This window comes from Aaosphaeria arxii (assembly GCF_010015735.1).
Source record: "Aaosphaeria arxii CBS 175.79 unplaced genomic scaffold BU24scaffold_3, whole genome shotgun sequence".
In the NCBI taxonomy this organism is placed as follows: domain Eukaryota; kingdom Fungi; phylum Ascomycota; class Dothideomycetes; order Pleosporales; genus Aaosphaeria; species Aaosphaeria arxii.
The window spans coordinates 2,725,486-2,748,043 of NW_022983476.1; the positions used below are offsets into that span (position 1 = coordinate 2,725,486).

The 22,558-nt window shown below is 50.3% G+C and overlaps 7 protein-coding genes and 1 non-coding gene across 8 annotated transcripts; 5 read left to right on the forward strand and 3 right to left on the reverse strand.

The window, feature by feature from the left end:
- Nucleotides 1-116: 116 nt before the first annotated feature.
- BU24DRAFT_460802 (glycoside hydrolase family 28 protein) lies at nt 117-1,361 on the reverse strand (the record flags this gene model as incomplete). Its single annotated transcript, XM_033531844.1, has 2 exons — nt 117-235; nt 305-1,361. 2 exons carry the CDS (start codon nt 1,359-1,361, stop codon nt 117-119), a joined length of 1,176 nt encoding a protein of 391 aa, XP_033386144.1.
- Nucleotides 1,362-1,819: 458 nt separating this feature from the next.
- BU24DRAFT_345237 (ferredoxin reductase-like protein) lies at nt 1,820-2,990 on the reverse strand (the record flags this gene model as incomplete). Its single annotated transcript, XM_033523439.1, has 4 exons — nt 1,820-2,391; nt 2,447-2,524; nt 2,577-2,877; nt 2,946-2,990. The coding sequence occupies 4 exons, from the start codon at nt 2,988-2,990 to the stop codon at nt 1,820-1,822; spliced, it is 996 nt and encodes a 331-aa protein (XP_033386145.1).
- Nucleotides 2,991-4,469: 1,479 nt separating this feature from the next.
- On the forward strand, nt 4,470-4,580 carry BU24DRAFT_t22. The gene has a single exon. It is a non-coding gene; the product is annotated as a tRNA-Leu (tRNA).
- An 873-nt stretch (nt 4,581-5,453) lies between these two features.
- On the forward strand, nt 5,454-7,807 carry BU24DRAFT_449402 (uncharacterized protein; the record flags this gene model as incomplete). Its single annotated transcript, XM_033530941.1, has 4 exons — nt 5,454-6,697; nt 6,782-7,108; nt 7,142-7,517; nt 7,624-7,807. The coding sequence occupies exons 1-4, from the start codon at nt 5,737-5,739 to the stop codon at nt 7,805-7,807; spliced, it is 1,848 nt and encodes a 615-aa protein (XP_033386146.1). The 5' UTR covers nt 5,454-5,736.
- A 3,392-nt stretch (nt 7,808-11,199) lies between these two features.
- BU24DRAFT_159512 (uncharacterized protein) lies at nt 11,200-13,988 on the forward strand. Its single transcript, XM_033521361.1, has one exon. It carries the CDS (start codon nt 11,360-11,362, stop codon nt 13,568-13,570), a length of 2,211 nt encoding a protein of 736 aa, XP_033386147.1. The 5' UTR covers nt 11,200-11,359; the 3' UTR covers nt 13,571-13,988.
- A 1,471-nt stretch (nt 13,989-15,459) lies between these two features.
- On the reverse strand, nt 15,460-17,448 carry BU24DRAFT_460806 (DnaJ-domain-containing protein; the record flags this gene model as incomplete). Its single annotated transcript, XM_033531845.1, has 3 exons — nt 15,460-15,542; nt 16,506-17,169; nt 17,269-17,448. 3 exons carry the CDS (start codon nt 17,446-17,448, stop codon nt 15,460-15,462), a joined length of 927 nt encoding a protein of 308 aa, XP_033386148.1.
- A 571-nt stretch (nt 17,449-18,019) lies between these two features.
- Nucleotides 18,020-19,143, forward strand: BU24DRAFT_159621 (uncharacterized protein). The gene has a single exon (XM_033521362.1). The coding sequence runs from the start codon at nt 18,201-18,203 to the stop codon at nt 18,837-18,839; it is 639 nt and encodes a 212-aa protein (XP_033386149.1). The 5' UTR covers nt 18,020-18,200; the 3' UTR covers nt 18,840-19,143.
- A 1,177-nt stretch (nt 19,144-20,320) lies between these two features.
- On the forward strand, nt 20,321-22,230 carry BU24DRAFT_490906 (Metallo-dependent hydrolase). Its single transcript, XM_033533744.1, has 2 exons — nt 20,321-20,628; nt 20,690-22,230. The coding sequence occupies exons 1-2, from the start codon at nt 20,358-20,360 to the stop codon at nt 21,946-21,948; spliced, it is 1,530 nt and encodes a 509-aa protein (XP_033386150.1). The 5' UTR covers nt 20,321-20,357; the 3' UTR covers nt 21,949-22,230.
- Nucleotides 22,231-22,558: the final 328 nt, after the last annotated feature.

The following is a 22,558-nucleotide window of genomic DNA, read 5'->3' on the forward strand; positions in this document are numbered from 1 at the left end:
GGGGGTGGGGACCAAGTGAAGGTGGCAGACTGTTACTGTCTTGAGCAACAACACTTGCTAACAAGTGATTGTATACACCAAACGGATAGCTGAATCAGCGTCACAACATTGGGCTTCTAGTTTTCTAGTGATAGAGATACGTCAGGAATGCCTTGTACTTCCTTTGCAACGATATGCTGAAGTAGGTTCGTGCCATTATTATCGTGAGCTTTCTCGACATCTAATGTGAACAGATCTGTGTACAGTTAGTACTTTGTTTTTCAAATTAGAATAGGTGGATCTAATACCACTTGACCGCGCCTACAGTCTAGAACTCTGAAGTCACAAACATCACTTTCATGCTTGCACTTCAATCCTTCGGGGTCCTGCGTTTCCACTTCACCCTTGATCTGACTGAACATGACGAGCGTAGCATTCAGACTCACTTCGCCCTGCTCCAGTAAAACCGCCCTCTTCGCACCCGAGATGTTAAATTCGGAGAAAGTCGCATTGGTAACCTCGAATTCGGACCCTGGCACCGCATCAGGCGGTGCCTGGAAGGAGACGACATTCATACTGCCGACAGCAGCCAGACCCCGAACCAGTACGTTACGAATCCAGTTCCTATCCGACTGGGCCCCAAAATTGATGTTGATACCAGACGGTTCTGTGTTCAAGGGGCCATCTATGGAAATTGTGCAAGTGCTGTGCTCTACCTGCACGTTCTCAGTGTTTGGAAGAACCTTTATACATGCATCCGTAGCGTGGATGGTATTGTTCCACACATACACATGATTGGAATCTTCGATTACGACGCCTTCTCTGACTCCCGAAGTACTCTGACCGATATCGATATCATACAGGCGTACCGCACTCGCTTGACTACCTATGAAGAACGCAGTCCCCGGACTGTTTGTGATCTTGAGATCTCGGATATGGATTTGGTAGCTGCTGTCGGTGATGCTGAACAGTTTTGGAATGCGAGCTTGTGGAGGAGATCCACCTCCCCAACCAAAATTCCGTGCATCGATAATACCAGTGCTGTCTGGAGAGTCGACGACCATGGCTGAGGCATTGGAGATCAAGAAAACGGCAAATTGTTTCTCCCAGTAGTCCCAATCTGGAGAGACAGTGATCCGACCGTCGATCCTAATAGCACAAGCACGGCATGCGGAAAGGTCGACAGGCGATCGGAGTGTGAATGTTTGGTTTGCTGGGAAAACGACACTGCCCGACCCTCCGCACTTTTCCAGAGCATCAGTTATTGCGGGGCCATCATCTATGAGGGGGTCGTGGAAAGATTCGACGTTACATATGTCGCGCTTATGGAGGTGCGATGATGTTATCGAAAATAGCAGTAGGAATGCTGGAAAGACTTTCATGGTTGTTGTTTTGACTTAAAATTCTTACTTAGATATTGTGGGACATGAAGAAATTTGACTATGTAGATACAACTACCTAGGGATCTCATATATATAACACCAAGGCCAGGATTTATATATGACCAGGCAGTGATAACCGAGAGTGATTACAAGGATTTGTTCCTGAGTAACAAAGGCCGCCAGATCATTATGAACATTGAGTGTAGCAGCATTCACATGCACGCTTATACGAGCTGTACAGTTACTCTGTATTGAAGTTATATTGGGATGACTACCCCCACTTATTGCAATTGCCAAATCAGGCTAAAACTATCTTTCTTTGGCGACACGGTTAAGTATTCGGGCCCGAAGCATGATTGGTAGATTGCATGAATGATCGAAAATGGTATCCATTTCACATAGTAATCTATATCTAGGCGGCACATATCGTACAGGCCATCGAAATGTCTATAGGCCTTCTAAAACTTGTAAACTTGGTCCTTGCTGTAGCCAAGCTCCTTCAGGTAACCATCGAGCTCTCCCTGATCTTGTGGGCTCTTCTTGCCACCGCTGATGGCCTTGTAGAGACCTGGGGGACCGCACACGAAGATCTTGACCTTATCACCCTCCTTTGGCTCGGGGAGAACAGTCTTCAGAAGCTCCTTGGTGACGAAGCCCTTTCCGCCCTGCCACGACTCGGGAGGGTTATCCAAGACGTAGAAAGCCCTGAATCGCTGGGGGTAGGTGTTCTCAAGACGTTCCCATTCCTTCTTCAACAAGATGTCCTGCTCTGTGACATTTCCAAAGATCAAAGTCACTTTGGTCTTGTCCTCGGGGTTCTTGAAGATGGCGTTTGCGACTTGCCACATGGGAGTGATGCCAGTTCCACCTGCGATCATAGCGACATGTTCATGTTTATTCGCTGACCACTGATACTTAGGGATAGGGCCCTTGATATCAAGACGCTGGCCAGGCTCCAAGTCGTGAAGATGGCTCGACATCGGCCCATTGGGGTACTTCTTGACAATGAAGTCGACAGTGCCCTTCTGGTCTGTGCGGTATGAGAATTTGAAAATGGCTTTGAGGGACTCGTGGCTACAACATACCAACATCGCTGGTGGGGGTATAGGGTCGGATGACTGCCTTCTCCATATTCGGGCCCTTGTACTTGGTGATAACCGCAGCTACAGACGGGTTAACCAATGAATTTTAATGGTGGGGCACTTGAGGACGCACATGCGACAGACAGACCGCTCTCCATATCATCCTCAGGCAGCTTGAATGTCAGGAGCTTGGTATTGTGGTTGATGATCTCAGACTTCTCCAGGAGTAGCGAAACAAAGCCCTGGTCGCCGCCTGTGAATGCCTTCTTTGCTTCCGTAGCCTGGCCCAAGGCTTTCTTTGCGTCTTGTGCTGGGCTACCGTTTCCTCGAAGGTAGAAATATCCACCAGTAAGAGCAGCTCCACCGATTCCAGCATAGAGGACACCATTACCACCGCTGCTCTTTGGGGCTTCGGATGCGTAGCGACGGACGTGCTATGAGAAAGAGAATATTAGCTTTAGTTTTGCAGATGAGCACTTTCGCAACCCCTCGGACCAAATACCTGCTGCAGCGTCCTGGCCGGACGGAAAGCTTGTCGCGCAAACATGATGAAACGAATTGAGAAGATGAGATAAGGAATTGGCGTCGACGAACGGTGGTGGATGTGATTGAGAGAGGTCGGACGCTCGAAGTACCGCAGACGTGCCAAGCCTGTCTGTTAACGTCATCGTCAAGATTCACGCCATTTCCAATCAAACGCCCGAAATGCCGACGTCCGACTTCATCCGTTGTCAACACGCTCCATTGATGGAATCTCTATCGTGGTTTCGAGGTTTCAATTATTGTTCATATTTGAGCCAGAGTCAATGTTTATGGACGCGAAGAGTGTTGTCTTCTTTGTATGTTAGGACCCTTAATCCGGGTAACCAACTCACCTGACCCCTACTACCCTTTACTCCCAGCCAACGCATCAATCAAATGCTCCAGATCTCCAATGGTCAACCTAGTCTTTCGCTCAATGGATTTGCATTGCCATTGTTCCTCAGATATAAACACCTCTCATGCTGCCTCTCTCACGTATCGCTCCTCGTCCTGGAACTGACCGCATTATACTCCACTGCGCTGACGTCTGATTCTGCGACCCCAACCGCAAGAAGTAATACACCATAAATCACGATTGACGAAGCATTTCCAGTATCGCGACCATCTTGTCGAAAGGCTTGTGTGTGGCATTCCAGATATGCGCCCTCTTGTCTCTTTTGTCTTCCACGGCTCCTGCTCCACCTTTTTACTATCAGTCATCTACATTCATTTCTCCTTGCTTCTATATCGTTTCTATGCTCATCGAATTTCTCTTCCTATGCGACACTATTTCTCGTATGTTTTCGCTCCTCCAGCAGTTCCACTCTCGCGATAAACTATAGTCCTCAAGGGCGTCCGGCACGTTCTTGATGATGGTCCAGAGATGATCAGAAAATGATAAGAAAGGTCGCCAGTACAACCCCGATAGGAACAATGGGACGGAGCGTTGCTTCAGGAATTGGCGCCAGAATGACATGCGAAATCATCACGCCCATCTCTCTGTGTGGCGACTGGAGGCTAAGTAATAAACAGCAATTGAATGTGAATGATTGACAACAACAGGGCAGTCTTCATCACTCAGAATGGTTTTAGTTCGGCAGTCATCTTTCAAGTAACAACCCCAGGCACCATGCGATATCATATGTTCAACAAATGTGGCCGTTCAGTCTACAAAGCCTTTACCGAGTTCTCTACCGGCACTCAGAGAATATCCACACATCTCCCTCGGCTACTCATACATATATTGGTATAACATTGACTCTGAATTCGGAGTATTTACACAGCGAGCTGGTCACTTAGTACACCCATCCTAACATCGAGCTAATGGATATATCGAAGCCCGATCGGGTAAGGTGTTGAGCGTCAAAAATTTTCGATTCTTTGCCGAATGCTCCACAACCACGAACTCAACAACCACATATCCGAATAACTTCATTCTTTAAAGATATGTTTTTGTGGCTTCTATAGGACATACAATTTTTTATCTCTTCATCGAATAAGCACAGGTCAGATGGCCGAGCGGTTATGGCGCCAGGTTAAGGTTTCCTTAACGTCTTGATACGTTTGTATCTTCCTGGTCACGAAAGTGGCGTGGGTTCGAGTCCCACTCTGATCACCATTCATCCATTCTCTTGCATAAGAGGGTGTTGCGTTCTTTTTTGCAATTTTTTTGGTCTCGAAAAGACATGGAGAGACATGTGCCGATGTGGCGGGATGATCCGATTTGTAGAACCAAATTTTTCGTCAGATGCAGCTAGCAGTGATGTAATGCCCTTTTTTTAGAAGCATTCTGGCCTTGCATGGGCTAACGTCCCATTTCTTCCACCGAGGATTGGGACTACTGTAGCCTTTCTTAGCTGCATGTATACAATAGTTTTTGTCACCTCCAATCCTTCATGCCTGCATGCATGCATGGTTCTGTTCTGGCCTTGAAGTACAAAGGGAAGACAACTGAACCTGTCTCGGTTAAATTACTGTGTAAATGGTTAGTGTATCATCTAGTTAGAGGCATGCAATGCCACGTCTGGGTGTAGGTGGAGGACCGAAGTGCGGCCGTTGGCAAAGATGTTACCCAAGTCAACAGCAATCAATAATCAAATTGAGACAAATCATTGTTCCGCTTATGTCTCGAAGCTGTTCGGTTTCATTTGTTTTCTTTATTCACTTGGGTGAAAGATCGTGGAATATTATTTATAAATTTGAATTGGTAGATACTCTGAGCCTTTGCATATCTTATATCAAACAACAACCTATAGTTACCAAATCATGCAAAAAATATTATCAACACCCACAACATATCATTTACATACATTTTTTGATGCAATGATTGAATAGGATAATGCTGGATTACCTTTAAAAAATCTCAAAAGAAAATCTCAAAATTCCATCAAAGTGGCTTCGATTCAATTATATGAGTCGGGTGTTACTAGCGAAGGGACAATGAATGTAAGGACGGGTTTTCAACAGATGAGATAATTGATTGTGGTATCTAAAATAATAGATGAAATCTAATTTCCTAATCATAGCCTTTGTACATCTTTTCAAGGTGGAACAATGGGATTGTGACTGTACTGCTGAACATTGAACACCGCCCTTGAAACCATAGACATTGTGCACCACAGAGTCCACGAAAACAGAGTATATAGAACTACCTAGCTACCAACATACACACTCTTTCCACTCAGCCGTCTGCGACGACTTACTGCAACGCCATCCTCAACCACCCCAATCCGCATTCCATCAATCCACCCACACCATACATAGCAGGAACTATGGCCTCCCCACAACCCAGATCCCCAATCCACATCGCACGCCCTTCCAGCATGCCAGAACATCTACCCTCCAGTCCCAGGGGCCGATCTGCAGCCAGAACCCCCGAACTGCACCGCAGCAACACCAGCCAACATGGGCTGCGGAGGTGGATGACACGTTTCCTCGACGTTGAAGGGGAAACATATTCATTCGCGTTCGGACGAGCCGTCGAAGGCGAATCATATTCACTCGCGTTCGGACGAGCCATCGAGGACGACCTCGCCTATCTGATGGCCGATTCGGAACGGCCTTCGATGGTCTGCGAAGGCGCGAAGGTGAGGTTTCCAGATGATTGCGTGGAGAATACACGGGGCGTGCATGCAGAGGACGATGTGTATAGTGCTGCCCCGAAGTCTCATGAGCGCGGTGGTAGGGAATGCAGGAACTTCGATGCTGAGAAGGAGTGCGGGGATGGGTTTGGGAGTGCGACTGTGGTTAGGATGCGTGCTGAGGGTGTCGCGGAACAGTTTAAGAGGTTGAGGAGTCGGTCGCTGGAGTCGGATTCTGAGAATCTGTCGGACGACTGGGTCGTTGGTGGTTGGGATAGTGGTGCGAATGTTGGCGAGCGATCAGTGGAGTCCGGCTATGGGGTGGTTGAAGCTGATAATGATGATCTGGATCTCGAGTTCATCGCACTCTATCGAGACGACGAAGATGGTGAGTCCACGGTTCCTGAGTATGATGATGTTTACCTTGAAGCCGTGGCTGCCGAGTTGCTGCGTGACGACACCGTGAGCAGAGCTTCATCGTCCCTGTCAGGGAGTCAATCATTTGATGTAAGTGGATTCTATGGTTCAGATTGTGAGCCGTTAATTGTTAAACCGTTGGATGGCGAATGTGAGGGGTGCGAGACTGCGTCAGCATCATCATCACAATCAGACAATCAATCGGTGGTTGGGAGTCTGTTCTGCGGTTCGGACTGTGAGCCTCTTATCTCCAGTCTAACAGCCAAGTTCTGCCCACACTCTCCCCCTTGTATGCGAGGACTCTGCCCGTCACCTATAGACGGAGAATCTCACAGCATTGGGGGAAATGGATCTAATCATGGGTATAAGAACAACAGGAAGGCCAGGGTCCTAATGGAAATTCCAGTTCCAATCGATCTAGCACACAGGCTCGACGATCAGAACGATACAGCCGCTTTCGAAAATCTACTCGTCTCACTCCAACAGAAGAGTCGAGGAGACGTAGGACTCCGTATCATGACTGATGACCGCTGCCCGGCAGCAAATCCATCGACTGATAGTCTCGAGGGTACATCCACGGTTGATTTCTTCCTGAAAGACGATTTTATTCCTACAACGGTGTTGAATAATGACGATACGTTTTTAGGTCAGCCCAGGGATACTGCTGATGCAACTGTAGGTCCTGTTCAAGGTGGCGAGTCGCATCAATTGCGGCCTTTTATTGTTTTCGACCGAGACTCGCAATCCGAGTTCGAGTACACGGCACTGAGAGAAGCCTTGCGTGCGGATTCTCTCACATATGAGGGGCTTTGCACTGATACAGAAAGAGTGGAGATGTCTGCATTCGAATCTTGGGCATCCAGTGTGGATCTGAACGAGCTTTCCTGGTTAGATTTGAGCGATGATGAAGATGTGATAGACAGAGTTCCCGCGGAGCTTCCTTGGGCCAGGATGGGAGACGTTCAGCAAGAAGATGTTGATCTTAGTGAGTTTCATTCGAAGGACGTAATCGAGATGATCGAGGTGATCGGCACCAAGACCAGCAATTCATCACGGTAAAGTACGCGGTCGTTGACGCAGCCTTGGACCTAGTCTTAGTTTTCGTTCCTGGATGAACGGCTACGGGAACTAGATCACTGCTGTAATCCTTTCCGTTCATAGACGTGCTCATGGGAAATACAATGTCCATCCAGCTGGGGAACGATACACGAACAGGAATGACCACGAAATCCCTAGATGGGACGGCCACAGTAGATTCGTGCTTTCTCCTGGGTTCTACGAGCGATGGAAACTTGCGAGGATTCGAGGAAATCGAAATAACGTGGATGCTGTATGGCGTGAATAACAGAAAGAGAATCTACGATATTGCGAATTGAAGTATAATTAGTATAATGAAATTGAGCACAATTTTCACATACAACGAATAACAGTTCGTGCGCGGTGAGGACTAAAGGAGTAAATGGTTCATGTTGTCCAAACACAGGAGTCGTTTGATTTCCAGCGCGAAACATGAGCTGAAGCGCACACTCGCAACAGTCAAAGGGGAGCCAACAGGAGGCAGAGTGTCCGATGGGTTGGGCTCGATTCAATAATTGTGGTGGTGATGTCAGAAGCGTTTAGCAAAAAAAGCAACTCATTCGTGTGAGTCCACTCAGGACTGTAGGAGGGTCGGCACAACTAAGAGCAAGCCACCGAGTTCCAATATCCCTTTGCATCCATCGACTGATTTGTGGACACGCAGGAGGATTACTTCATGCTTCGGCACTTCATCGCTCCATGCACAATGCGAAAGGGCGCCATTTGAATTAGCAGAAAGATGATCGGAGGCAAGTGTGATTCCGTTGGGTAAGGCATCTCCGACCCGTCGCTTCAGAATCTCGTATTGGGAGGGCACTAAATTAGAGAAATGAGCATCACGGAAGAATTAGACTCTGGTGAGCTACTAGCCAATCGATTCCGCGGGAGATGAGCCACACAAAGCCCTCTGCTCGCGGAGGACTGGCCTCCCCAATAGAAAAGCGTATACGATGCTTTGAGATTGAAATTATTATTTAACGAAAGATGGGTGGTTCGTGGCTGTGGAAGGGGTAGAATTATCATAGATTACAGGCGGCGTAATATTGGAAGAGCATCTCGATGGAGAACCTCCTTGTACTGTGCAGAGGGTGGCGGATCAGTGCTCACGATACCTACGCTACGAACTACCTAGGTGAGTTCGCTGTTCTACCAGGTGGACCACTCTCCGCTATTCCACCTTAACAACAACTTATTATTGGAGTTAGCAGGCAAAGTCCAGATTGTGATGGGCTTGATGAGGTCACCCTCTGCGCGCCTCACGAATGGATTTTCCTGGTCGTGAGATTGATTATTCATTGCGAAAAATCTGATCTGAGCTGCACCTGGGTATTGTATTGTAGGCGTCCAGCTGCAGGTCATGTTCGCCTCCCAGCTGACAGGTGGTGGGATGAAATACCTGGAGGCTGGGAAGTACCTGTCGGCACACACGATCAAAGCAGAGATAAATATAACAACCGTATACACGGTAGTCTGCGCGGGGTCGTGCCGTGATGGTATTGTATACTTGTACAAATAGAAGGTTCACGAAGTAATCGTAGCACGCCGGGGGAAGAAGGCTAAAGCGAACAAGCACTTCGTTATCATACAAATCATCGCAGCTAGGTGAACATCAGGTATTGAAGCGGGCCTACACATGCGCAACTAGTCAATAGTGGATGTTCACGGTTATCACTTACTGCTTGAGGTAGAGCGTAGTTGTTGATGGGAGTACAATACCGTCCTTGATTTTTGTGACTTCGGTCAGGTCGAGGGCGCCCCCGATTCCCCACAACGACGGTGGGTGGGCGCATGAAGAGTGTACGAGACACTGTGGGTTTCTGGTGTCATGTCCCCAGGCCAGGACAGCAAGACAGCATGAGTTGTTGAACAACAGTTACGTTAGTGATTGATGGTAGCGACACGCGGGAAAAGGGACATGGCTGTCAGTGCGCCTGTCTCCCTCTGCCAACTGTGCCGTAAAATACGATGCCGAGGTCTCGTCCTCCTTATTGCTTGATCGTAAATTAATTAGTGCATGAAATTGACAAAGACGAATGGAGGTGCGAGTGGACCTCGAACAATATCGCTACGTTAATATTCCTATTCTCCTTTCTGTGCTTCCGACCTGACTACGACGACCGACCATCGAATTCAATAATTTCTGTTTGTCTGGAACAGGACGATCATGGTATGGACTTGTATATCGATAGAAGGTCTGGCCGGTGGCAGGCATCTCACGGTGTACATTGTATTCGTAACAATTGTCTCTCGTCTCGGTCCAAGCGTGAGGCTCAGTGGACCCTGGAAAAATAAAAATGGTGTAACCGTGAGTAACGGTCTTCCAACGTCCCATAACAGATTCTCAGCGAAACGACAAATCGCGATGATAGCGATTGGTAGCAGCACATGAAAGGCAGGTGTGTTCGCTTGTGGTTCCCCGTTAGTACAAGTGAGTGATTATTCTGTTGATGGCGATGTACAGGAGTAAGCAGGGGGGCAAAGGCTACGAGCATTAGGGGAGGCCAGAAGAGGTTGGAAGAAGGGGGGAGGGAGTCAGGATCAGACTAAAACAGGATAAGTAGGTGTAGGAGCTTGTTGAGATAACGGCAGAAGACACAACAGTGATCTTCAAAGGAAATAAAATTACAAGTATCGTATTTGCGCTCTATTGAAGGCGGATTAGGCATGGCACGCGTCGGGGGGGGGGAGGTCACAGAGAGTACCAGGTGGAAGCTTCTCTTCCCGAGCAAAAATAGCGATGGACAGCAGCGATGAGCAAAGGTCGGAGCCGAACAACGAATATTTGAGGGTGTATGACGTCTTTGGCTGGCATGACAGTTTATTGCCAGCTGGGATGATGCTGTTGCAGCGAGTGGTAGTGTTATGATTTGTGATGGATATTGGTGGAAAAGGTGTGGGTATGGTAATGGTATGAGATGGAATGGTAGGGTAAGGTAGGATAGGTGCTCCGTACACAGACACAGTAGGTACAGTAGGATAGGATCATTGGATAGGTGGGAAGGAGATACTGCAGTGGGAATGGAGAGGAAATGCGGCGCAGACCAAAAATAGGATCCCGCGTATCCGCAATGTCCCATCGCTCGACGCTTGCACGCTCGCTCGGTCAACTTCTCCTTTACAGCGTGGACGTCCAATGTCACTCCACTCCACCTTCTTCTAGACATTGCTATTCCTCATGTGTCCTCGTTCATACGCCACAGCCGCTCAAGAGCCAGGATTACAGCCAATGGGCCCGACCGGCTTAATGCGTCGCCTCCTGTTGTCCAGTGAACGTTGGGTCTAGTCAAAGGACCGTCTATGGTAGGGCTATGCTAACGTCCATCCCCTATTCACAGTCCACTTCGCGCTATCGACTCACCGTATTCTCCAGAACGTTGCTCTCGTATGCGCAACAACGCACTGAGCACACCCACCACGGGCAAGTGGGCAAGTGGACAACAGGCTCAGAGACGGTGACCAATTTGCCCATGCCCACCACCCCCCTACTCGAGGAGATGTGACCAACATGCTTACGCTAACCTGATCAGATCCATCCTAAGGAGAGAGGGAATGGCCTAAGAATCGAGTGGACATCGGGAGCGAAGGAGGGTATAAAGCAGCTCTTCGTCCTCTCCCCAGATCTTTTTTTCCTCACCACACTACCTCTAATAATCTAATCCCCAGTTACGATTTCCTTGCCCAGATCCTCGGATCTATTACATTCGCTTCCCTCCAGATACGATCAAGTCTCTCGCTCGACCGCAAATCTCCAGAGATCCCGATAGATTCTAATATTACCACTTAATACAAACAACTTCAAACCTCAACAACAACAATCAAGATGCGTTCCGGAGCTATTGCCTTTGCCGCCATTGTTGGCGCTGCCAACGCCGGCCCTGTCCGCCGTGACTACCCAGTCTACCCGGTTCAGTCCTCTTCTTCTGAGGTTCCCGTCAAGCCTGCCAGCAGCACTCCTGGCTACCCGGTTTACCCTGCCTCCAGCAGCACTCCGGTTTACCCTGCTTCCAGCAGCACTCCGGTCTACCCTGCCTCCAGCAGCACTCCGGTTTACCCTGCTTCCAGCAGCACTCCGGTTTACCCTGCCTCCAGCAGCACTCCGGTTTACCCTGCCTCTAGCAGCACTCCGGTTTACCCTGCTTCCAGCAGCACTCCGGTCTACCCGGCTTCCAGCTCGACTCCCGTCTACCCCGAGTCCAGCACCACTCCTTGCGAGTCCAGCTCTACTCCCGTCAAGCCCACCACGAGCTCTACTCCCGTCTACCCTGCCTCCAGCAGCACTCCCGTCTACCCTGCTTCCAGCAGCACTCCGGTTTACCCTGCCTCCAGCAGCACTCCGGTTTACCCTGCCTCCAGCAGCACCCCGGTGTACCCTGCCTCCAGCAGCACTCCCGTCTACCCGGCTTCCAGCTCGACTCCCGTCTACCCTGAGTCCAGCACCACCCCCTGCGAGTCTTCCACTCCCGTGAAGCCCACCACCAGCTCCACTCCTGGATACCCCTCCAGCAGCGTCCCCGTGAAGCCTACCACCAGCTCCACTCCTGGTTACCCTGCTTCCAGCAGCACCCCGGTCTACCCTGCTTCCAGCTCTACTCCTGGATACCCCGTGAAGCCTTCCAGCAGCAGCACTCCTGTGTACCCTGCTTCCAGCTCCACCCCCGGATACCCAGTGAAGCCCAGCTCCAGCAAGCCCGTTGTTCCTGCTTCCAGCACTCCGGTTTACCCTGAGTCCAGCTCTACTCCTTGCGAGTCCAGCTCCGTCCCCGTCAAGCCCACCACCAGCTCGACTCCTGGATACCCCGTCAAGCCATCCAGCACCCCCGTCTACCCTGCTTCCAGCAGCACTCCTGGATACCCCGTCAAGCCTTCCAGCACTCCCGTTTACCCTGCTTCCAGCAGCACTCCCGGCTACCCCGTCAAGCCCAGCTCCAGCAAGCCTGTCGTCCCCGCATCCAGCACCCCTGGATACCCCGTCAAGCCCAGCTCTAGCAAGCCTGTTGTTCCTGCTTCCAGCACCGGAACTGCTCCTGGCTACCCAGTCTACCCTCACTCCACCCCGGCTGTGCCCACCAAGCCAACCTACCCCACTCAGCCTGAGTCCTCTGGCTACGTGACCGTTCCCCACGAGTACACCACCTCCACCTACACCTGGGTTCCTGTCTCTACCTCTGTTGGACACAACGGCCCCGCGCCCATCTACTCCACCTACTTGACTCCTTCGTACTACCCCACCATTGTGTCTACCTACGTCGTTGTCAGGCCCACCCCCACTCCTGAGGCTCCTGTCTACCCAGTCTCGCCTGCTGAGCACAACTCTTGCCCGGCTCCCGTCACCGTCACCGTGACTGTCACTCCTGAGGGCTCTTACCCCACTGGACAGCCAATCACCAAGACCTTGACCATCGTCGAGTCCAGCACCACCACCATCACTCGCATCACTGAGTACCCCAGCCAGCCCACTCACCCCGCTCCTGAGTACCCTCACTCCAACCCTGCTCCTAAGCCCAGCTCCAGCAAGCCCGTTGTCCCTGCTCCTCACGGAACTGGATACCCCACTGGACCTGCTCCCGTCAGCTCTGTCCCTTACCCCACTGGACCTAAGCCTTCCTCCACCAGCAGCGTTGGATACCCCGTCAAGCCCACCTCCACCCCCGGATACCCCGTCAAGCCCTCTTCCAGCAAGCCCGTCTACCCTGCCTCCAGCAGCACCCCCGCTTACCCCGTCAAGCCCTCCAGCACCCCCGCTTACCCCGTGAAGCCCTCCAGCACTCCTGTTGCTCCCGTCTCCAGCAGCACTCCTGGATACCCCACTTACCCTGAGGCTTCCAGCACTCCCGTCTACCCTGCTGAGTCCAGCTCCACCCCCGTCTACCCCGCTGAGAGCTCCTCCACCCCTGCTTACCCCGTCTACCCCGAGGCCAGCAGCACCCCCGTCTACCCTGCCTCTAGCAGCACTCCCGTCTACCCTGCCGAGAGCTCCACTGCTCCTGGCTACCCCGTCTACACCCCCGCTCCCGGATACGGCTCTTACTAAGTTTGAGTCGTGATCCCGCTGGTGCAAGACCAAAACCACCGGCGAGATGGAGTGTAAGCCCGGCTTCAATTCGGCAGGCAATTGGAACAGGAACCACTTGAACGATCCGTTCACCACTTTCCTTCACATACAAATCCAGTGAAAATGGGACAATGTACCATTCCTTGACCCTGCATAGCTGTGGCGTTAACGAATTTGCTTTTGTCATTCTCCTACCCAGGAGACGTCTTCGACTGTTTTGGCTCTAATTTTCTTGGACATAGACATTATTTGTTTCATATTTCTCTTTACGATTGTATAGGATCGATTCCTTTATGGATAGCATTACAATAGTAACTAGTTATTTCTTAAAGTAAAAAGATCCAACTTCAAACACACTCCTTAACATTTTGCAATCCCTTTCCCCAATGTGATCATAGCAGTACTTCGGTTTTCACCTTCTGACTCTGGCAAATACTTGCTTTGAAGCTAATCTGAAATAGGGACCTGACCCGCCTTCAGTCTTAGAGTATTGATTTCTTCTGAAGGAGTCGAAGGAATCTATCACTAAGCTATGTGGCAACCGAAAGAGACTTAGCGCGTCACGCCACCTGGCCAGTGTCTCGTATTCTTCCTTGATTGCAACCGACCTCTCGTGTTCAGTTTTCTGCTCTTCTCCACTGGCCAAATTACCATCGTCATCATCGTTGCCACTTTGTTTTTGGCAACAGGGAGCCAACATGGATGGTGGGAGGTAGCAGAGGAGGGCTGTGAAGAGAAAGCGCTCACACCGTTACAGTAGTTCAGGGGTGCAGGTGTAAAGTCAGTCTAGCACCCGCCGGTTACCGATTAGGGGATGCTGAAGCGCGGCACGTTGTTGATTGGCTTAGGCCTCCCACCAACCTCTAAATGGCGAAAGAAGAGAGGAAAGAAAAAAGAACGTTTGTTCGCTCGCTCGCTGCACTGCCTCCCCGGAACAGCCGTGCGTGATTGGGAATCTGGGATGCTACGCTACATCATTTGCTCATACAGCCTACCGTACGCATATACGCAATACGTAGGTACACGCACAGTACAGTGCAGAGTGCTGTCAGTGCAGTACCCGACGGCGACCGTTGCCATTGGCTGGATCCTTCCCTCCCCCAGTGCGCACAGACGAAGCTTATTCTCACCTACTCCTGGCGTCCCCTTCTGAGCCTTCTCTGCCTGCGTACATTTCATCCCGGGCTGGACTCCGACCCCCTTTTAATTTCCTTTCCTTTCCAACGAACTTCGGCATAACTCATTCACCTCTTCTTCCCAATTCAGTCCATTCTCACTCATACCCGTAATTGCGATCAGCTTCGATAGTAGCAGTCTTCGTGCCGAATCCGTCGCAACAAACTCTACACTGTCTCGATCCGTCATGGCTCAACAGCGCACGCTAGACCTAACCCTCGATCGTGAAACACCAGCACGTGGGGACCCCATTCCCATTCACAACCGTCAATCGAAGCACGTGCCTATGCAATTGTTATGAACGACCGCCCCTTCATCGTTCTCTCTCTGTGCTCGCCGGGAGAAAGTTAGGTTCGGCGCAGGACAGTGCGTCGTCGTTGACTCGAACCCGTTCATACTATCTCCCTTTCCTCCTACCACCCCAAGAATCGCCAACCACTTGGAAAGCAAACGGTTCAGTATTGCCAGGACGGCTCAGCTCGAGTCGCCCTGTTGCCAGCCAGTCTTTCTTAAACGAGATTTGATTGATCTTCCCTTCAAGACACCAGCCTCGCCGGACGAGGCTTGTCGCCAATTCAATTAATTATTGATTTTCCATAGTTTGGCTGCTGGCTTACGGCGCCATTCTTTTTCTCAATTTCCCAATTTCCGTGGTGTTTGCGAATGAATCGAGACGTTCGTGAGAGAAGCGCTTACAGGGTGGTTGGATGTGGTGGTTGGAGGATGACGGGTTCATCTGCGAGGAACGAAGAGGCTGAGTCGTGATGGCCAATCGCTGCGTTGGTGGTTCAAAAGCTGTCTATTGTCGAGTTTGGTTGTCGGCTGGACATCTGATGCGTGTGACCCAAGCCAACCGCCGTAAAGCGAAATTATACCACCCTCCGATATTCTATCAGATGTCTTGACGTGATGTCGTTGTACACGATAGTGCACTTGGGTAATGTTTAATTAGGTACTATCTACTTTGGTACTCAGCCTTTATGAGATTACCTGGACGTGTGACACGGCCCATGGATGAACATGATATAATGTATTCGAGGGACCGAAGATATTACTATATTAACCAGATATATGAGAACAGATAATCAGAGTGGCGAATACCCCGCAGACTTGAGGCAGTAAGTACCAACAAGAACAACAACAACAATAACTGAGATGGTGAATAGCTCTCTCTACACCTTGATGCACGTGGGCTTGACCGGGCCCGACCTACCTCCGTTGCTCTTCGAACCATCAAGGAATACACTCCTTTAACTTCTTTGCGGTCTCTTTCTCACGTAAAATGATCGCGTCATCATTTTATCATTATGTTGTCTTGGGGAACTGCCTCTGGATGGCTCTCCAATGTGCTTGTCTGGATGCCATCAACAATACGACCTCGTCAGCGCCACTTGCGAGTGTCCACGAGGCCTCTGCCCTGCGTCAGCTACACGCGCAATATGAGACACATGTCGTAAATTCAGCGCGCGCACGCATATGATTTTCTTTGTTCATCTAAACATAGCAATCTAAGGGTCCTCGACTAAGTACGGGTGCGAACCAAACTATCGACGACTGGCATTGCCCCTCTCATCATTAGGACGTTCGTTTGGTACACCAACGTACTTTCTCTTACAGGCCAGGCATCGCGAAGAGTTGCATTCAGGACAACGAAAGAGGAACTGTCGGCACCGCACTTTGCAATTATCACATGTCCCTCTGCCTTGCTGTTTCAGCCATCCTAAGCCCACATGCTTACAATCAATAGCTTCCTCGTAACTGTTCGTCTTCTCATCGTCTGGGACGACTCTGAATTTCGCCCAATAACTCGCAATCACATCTTGCTTTTCCTGGCGCAAGATGGATTTCAGTCGTTCCTTAGCAGCAAGTTCCCGCTCACGCTCTGCCTTCCTGGCGACTTCGCTGGATCTTTCAGCAGCCTCTTGCTCCTTCTGTTCGCGCAGTCTCTCCCTGGCCATTTGCTCTTGTTGCTCTCTAGCTTTCCGAGCAACCTCCTGAGACCGCTTCATCGCAAGCTCCTCTTTCCATTGTCTCACTACTCTCTCCATCTCCGCTTTCTCCGCTGCGCGTTGTGCTTCTCTAGCCCTTCGCATGGCTTCTCTGTGTCGTGCTTCTCTCTTCTCTCGCTCCCGGTGTTCCCTTGCCAGGCGCTCCTTTTCTCTTCTCTGCCGAAGCTCTTCTGCCTTCGCAATTTGTTCTTGTCGAAGCTTTTCTGCCCTCGCAATCTGTTCCTGTCGAAACTGTTCTGCCTTCGCAATCTGTTCCCTTCGAAGCTCCTCCTGCTGGATTCGATAAGCCTCCCACCTGTGGTATTGGATCCATTCTTCTCGTATAGTGGGGTATATGGCGTTATATATCGACCGGTTCACTTCGTCTCGTAGATGCTCAAACGCCTCTCGGACCTGAAAATGTATTCCCGGAATCAGCAAAAGGATATTCAGCATCACTCCCACTCGGCATGTAGAAAGCAAACCAGGCATCCTCCAACGTCACAGACTCACCCTACGGAATTCATGAGCATCAGGACCCGCCCCTGACCCTTGCTTGTCGGGATGGTATTGCATCACGAGCTTGTGGTGCGCCCGCTTGATGTCCTGCGCACTCGCTGTTTGCGGGACTCCGAGGTCTGCATAGTAGTCCCTCAAATCGGGGGGCTGTACCTCTGGTGTCGTATATTCCATGTTGCTACACGCGAGGGTTCAGCGAACGACGTAGGGCTTGTTGCGTGTACGAGTGTGAAGACGTATTAGGCCATTCAGCTTCGATCAAATGAATGGGAAAGAGATGATCCGCGGTAGGTTTTGCAAGTGCAGCCAGGAGCTGGATCGTCCATCTCGACAAGGCATTGAGGCATTCTTTTCGAATTATCTTGTCTTCGATGTGTGTGTGTGCGTGTATGTTTGTTTGCTCTGCCGTGTAACCGCGCTTCCTCCTGATCAAGCTTTGCATGCCGGTCTTCGAATGATGGCGGGGGTTTTCTAGGGGAGACATGTTGCTGCCTGATCAAAATAACATCGGTCCTCGACAGATTCCTCTTCGCTGTGATGCCGGATAGACACTACGGAGTACATTTGCATGTCTTCTACGATGGTATGTCCATCGTTGGTAAGAGTACCTGTCTATTCTTTGCACAAGGATGTACTCCGTAAGTACAGCGTTCATAGCCTTATGGACAGCCTAGTTGGTGGGGCATAACTCGTTTTTCCACAGCCTTACGCGTGATTCCAGAACGTAACGCCCCTACTATGCATGCATAATCATCTGCTGTGATTCGAACTGAAACGACATCGCCACATCAGTCACATCTCCAGCTGCCGGTCACTTGGAAGTGTTCGTGGGTGATCTTCCGATCGTGCATTGCAGGAACGACGACACGTCACTTCTCGGCACCGAAACAATGACAGGTCACTTCTTCACGTAGAGAATTGCTGCAATGGAGAAACGAGTACTACATTGCCAATCTTTTGACTGCAAGGATATGTCTATCGTCGCTGGAACATTGTCTTTCCATCGCTTTATCTTGCCATCCAGCCTGATCATGACTGAAGTTTTTGACGATGCGAATGGCCATTGCTATCCGACCAAGCACCCTGTCTACCACCGAGTATTGAACGCTGCCACCATATTCCATGCCTCTTCTCCTCTCTCTTCCTTACATGCCATTTGCATCTGCTTTAGCAGTGTGGCGTGCACTACCCCCCCAATGCCTACCCTGGGATTTCATGCTTATCACCACTATGACGTCTGGCGTATCTGCAACACCATACCCGGGTCGAAACACATCGACTGTGCAAACCACGATCATCGTATCTCGACTGTTCGGAGCGTAGGACCATCAAAGGTGTTGCGTCTCGTTCATCTCGTACATCCCCGTCCGTCTCGACACCACCCGCCTCGTTCCTGCGTGCCACATCTTGCAACTCCGGCCACTCGGTACGGCTCCCCTTGTGGCGGCGATCGGAATATCCTTCATCATCTTCAACCTCAAGATGTTGCTTTATTACCACACTCTAGAAGGACGTCGTCGCTACGAAAGGTCGCACGAAACAGTGATTGCAGTTGTCCTGAGTGAATAGGGCGTCTTTCTATATGTGCTTTGCCGTTGCGTTGGGCTGATGGAATCTTTGATGGAGATGACAGCTGCGGTATCTTCTTCCTGATCTCCATCTATGCACCATGGCCGAATGGCCCGTTGTTCTTAATGCATCGCCGCAATTGCCTCAATGCATGCCCGTCGTTATCGAAAGCGTCTTGAAAAAACCTAATGCCTGTTTAGTCGGTCGCGAAGGTATGATCGTTCTTATCTACAGCATCTCATCTGCTAGATGGATAACTTGAAGTGGCTGGGCCGTCAGCACCTATCGTTCCCCAGTTCATGTCGAAGTACTTTCAGCGTCGTGACAAAGATGGCTATAGAGCACACACAGGGACGTCTTGAGTGTTGAAGAGTTGGATACTTTGGACGATGAGATGAGTGTGTCTCTGCAGGTTGGTCTAGACTTGAGACGCTACGGTGAATAGATGAACAACTGATGGTCGCTAGCATCGTCACCGTACTGATCTGAACGTCGCGGCTTTGAGCGTACAGTGATGGATTTCTTAATACGAGGGGTTGTCTCAATGTCACGACTACGAAGCCTCACTCTCTTCGCTTCATTCCTCTACCTATCGACTCACACATGCTCATACGCAGTGATCGCATACACTACACTCGAAGCTCGACGCTTTCTATATATCGTATACATCATACCCAACAAACACACTCATCACTTCCCATCCCTCACCGACGGCATTGGCAGCAAAAACCTTTCTCCGTTCGCATCAGGTCTGGATCACGTTCTACTCGAGGGAGCCGACTAATTATAGTCGGGCATCAGGGATTCCCCAGATTTCTCTGCCTCAAGGCTTTTCTAGCTCGCAGAGAGCGGGAATACAAAACGTCATCGTAAACGTGATCATCGTCACGATCGCTGGCATCACTAGTACGAAGAACGGTTGATGATATGATGTTACTTTCGTATATGTCCGACGAGAGCACTCATCGTAGGCATTTCGGCATTTCGGCATTACGGGAAGAAAGCAAGAATCTTCTCCGGGGGGATGAGACGTAGAAAGGCGCAAGGAAATTGTCGGGTCGCACGACCGATTACTTGGGTGTTTATAACATCGTGGTCTGGGACCAAATCCATCTTGTGTACCTCGCGCCTTCGCGGTGTTGGAAGTACCGAGACGCGAGGGCACGGCGTGCGGTGTTATGGTATAAGTCCGAGGCCGCGGTTTGTTGAAGCAATGAGTGGTGACGGTGACATAGATGCTCTTCTCGGGCTCTTGGTATATGTAAGGGGAATTTATTTGGCTGGCGCTGCGATAATGGGCCGGTCACAGCAGGGCGGTTGTGTGCTTGTTGAGATCACTCGGGTGGGAAGGATGGAGGAGAGGAAAAGATGGGGCATGCGGATCGGAAGTGCGGGGTGGGGGGCGGTATAAAGGGAGAGGATGTGGTATGTATAAAGAGGGGGTTGTCCGCGATGTATGAAGAGGGAATTTTTGTTCGAGACATCATACAGAACCTTGCCTTTTTGAATGTAAAATGAGTTCCAGATCGATCTTGCTGAAGAATGGTGTTGCGCTTCTTCGCGACGGCAATGGTCGCATTGTCCCCACGCGCACGTCTGTACTCGTTGAGAACGACAGAATCGCGAAGATTGCGAAGGACATTGACGTCGGACAAGATGCAGATATTATCGATTGTACCGACAAGATCATTTCGCCTGGTTTCGTAGACACGCATCACCACGCATGGCAGACACAGCTGAAGGGTCGGCATGCGAATGAACTGCTCCTCCAGTACATGATCTCTGGTACCACACCCCATGTTTGAAGTGAGGTTTTGAGTCAGTGGCACTAATTCAAGCGTTGTAGGAAATGCACAGTCTTTTCAGTACAACGAGAAAGACATCTTTTACGGTCAACTCGCTGGACTGCTCGAAGCGCTGGCGGCGGGCACCACAACGATCCTGGACCACGCACATCTTACCTATTCGCCCGCGCACGCTCGAAATGCCATCTCTGCGACAGTATCCTCCGGCATGCGATTAGTGTATGCCTACGTACCCATCACTCGGCTCAAATCATTCAACCCCCTTACTTACGTCGAGAATTCTCTCGAAGCTTGGGTCATGGACACCTTCGAGCAACTCGCTAGCGAGGGGCCCTGGGGAAACGGAAGAGTGACTTTGGGATTTGGTTTTGATTCTTGGTTTTTGCCAAGGGAAGTCATCGCGGACATCTTTGGTAAGGTGAAGAAGGCGGCTGTCAAGACTGTGACGGTGCACTGGGCCAGCTCTCCCCAGATCGGCGGCGGAGGGCCGGAAAGTATCGTCAAGATATTGAAGAAACACGATCTCCTCGACGAACGAGTAGTCCTGTCTCACGCGAATGGTTGCACGAAAGAAGATGCGGATCTGATTAGAGGCGCTGGTGCATATGTGAGCTCAACACCGAGTACTGAACTCCAAATGGCTATGGGGAGAGCAGTATGTTTCGACGGTGCTTTCGTGGACGGTGGGCTGGTCGGAGACGAGGTTGGCTTGCAAGATGTTGCGAGCCTGGGAATTGATTGCCATTCGAACAATGCTGGATCTATCATTTCCGAAGCTCGACTGGGGCTGCAGAGTTCGAGAAATTATTTCAATGATTACTACAGACGCCAGGGAAAGACACCACACAACCTGCCGGAGAATTTGTCCGTCGAAGCCGCCTTCAATCTTGCCACCGTAGAAGGAGCAAAGGCATTGCATTTGGAGAAAGAGATAGGCAGCATTGCGGAAGGTTACAAAGCTGACCTTGTCCTCTTCGACGCAATGAGCCCGAGCATGGTGGGAGCAGCGCAGCACGATCCGGTCGCTGCGATAATCCTACACTCCAGTCCAGCTGATATCGACACGGTAATTGTCGATGGTATTATCAGAAAGAGAGGAGGGAGGCTTCTAGATGTCGCTGTCGATGAATTTGCGCGTGGCACGGTCGGGCAGGAGAGTCTGACATGGAGCGAAGTGGCACACGAAGTCGTGAAAAGTCGCGCCAGGATTCAGAGCGAAATTGAGAAGATAGACTTTGATGAGGGACTGCGTAGTATGAAGGGTGTGTTCTATATCGACGAAAACGTATTCGTGGAATAACTGCACAAGATTCGACGGAGAATTAGGAACATTTCTGGCCGAGTAAGCACACATCAACCGCGCAATGAAGTTTTTCACTGATAGCGAATGGCGAATATGTCCCCTAATATGATGGAAGTTTCTTGGCCTCAGTAAACCAAGTCAATCTTTATCAGTTTATCACGGGTATGGTTCCTATTTAGAGTTCGTCAGCTCGAAGGATCCCAATCCCAGGGTCTCATCACTCAGATTTATACGAGGTACCAACAATACGAGACAGTCAACTCATTGCGGCTCTGAACCCCTAAATCGATGATGATAACCAAATAACTCAACAATGCAGTGTTCTATGTTTTAGATGTGCAGTCGGGAGCGTCGCCATGATGACGTAATGTTGTCATTGCTGAGGGCTCCTTCCGTGTTTGATGTTCATCGTGATAACCCTAGCAAGTCACCTCTAATCGGGGTCGCCACTTCACTGACATTACAATATGAATCGATGCAACCTCAGATCGTTTTCTTCTATTATGGATCTCGATGTTTAGAGCAAGAGAACTCTACGTCTACGCCGCTGACGCGACGCGTCTTGTCGTGATGTCGTGAGGGAAGATCTATCTGCAACTCCTGATAG

Excerpts from the sequence above, each read along its gene's own strand:
- BU24DRAFT_159512 (XM_033521361.1), top strand. The coding sequence starts at position 11,360 with ATGCGTTCCGGAGCTATTGCCTTTGCCGCCATTGTTGGCGCTGCCAAC.
- BU24DRAFT_159621 (XM_033521362.1), top strand. The coding sequence starts at position 18,201 with ATGGAGAAACGAGTACTACATTGCCAATCTTTTGACTGCAAGGATATG.
- BU24DRAFT_490906 (XM_033533744.1), top strand. The coding sequence starts at position 20,358 with ATGAGTTCCAGATCGATCTTGCTGAAGAATGGTGTTGCGCTTCTTCGC. Across the intron at positions 20,629-20,689 it reads CCTCCAGTACATGATCTCTG|GAAATGCACAGTCTTTTCAG; the intron begins GTACCACACCCC and ends CAAGCGTTGTAG.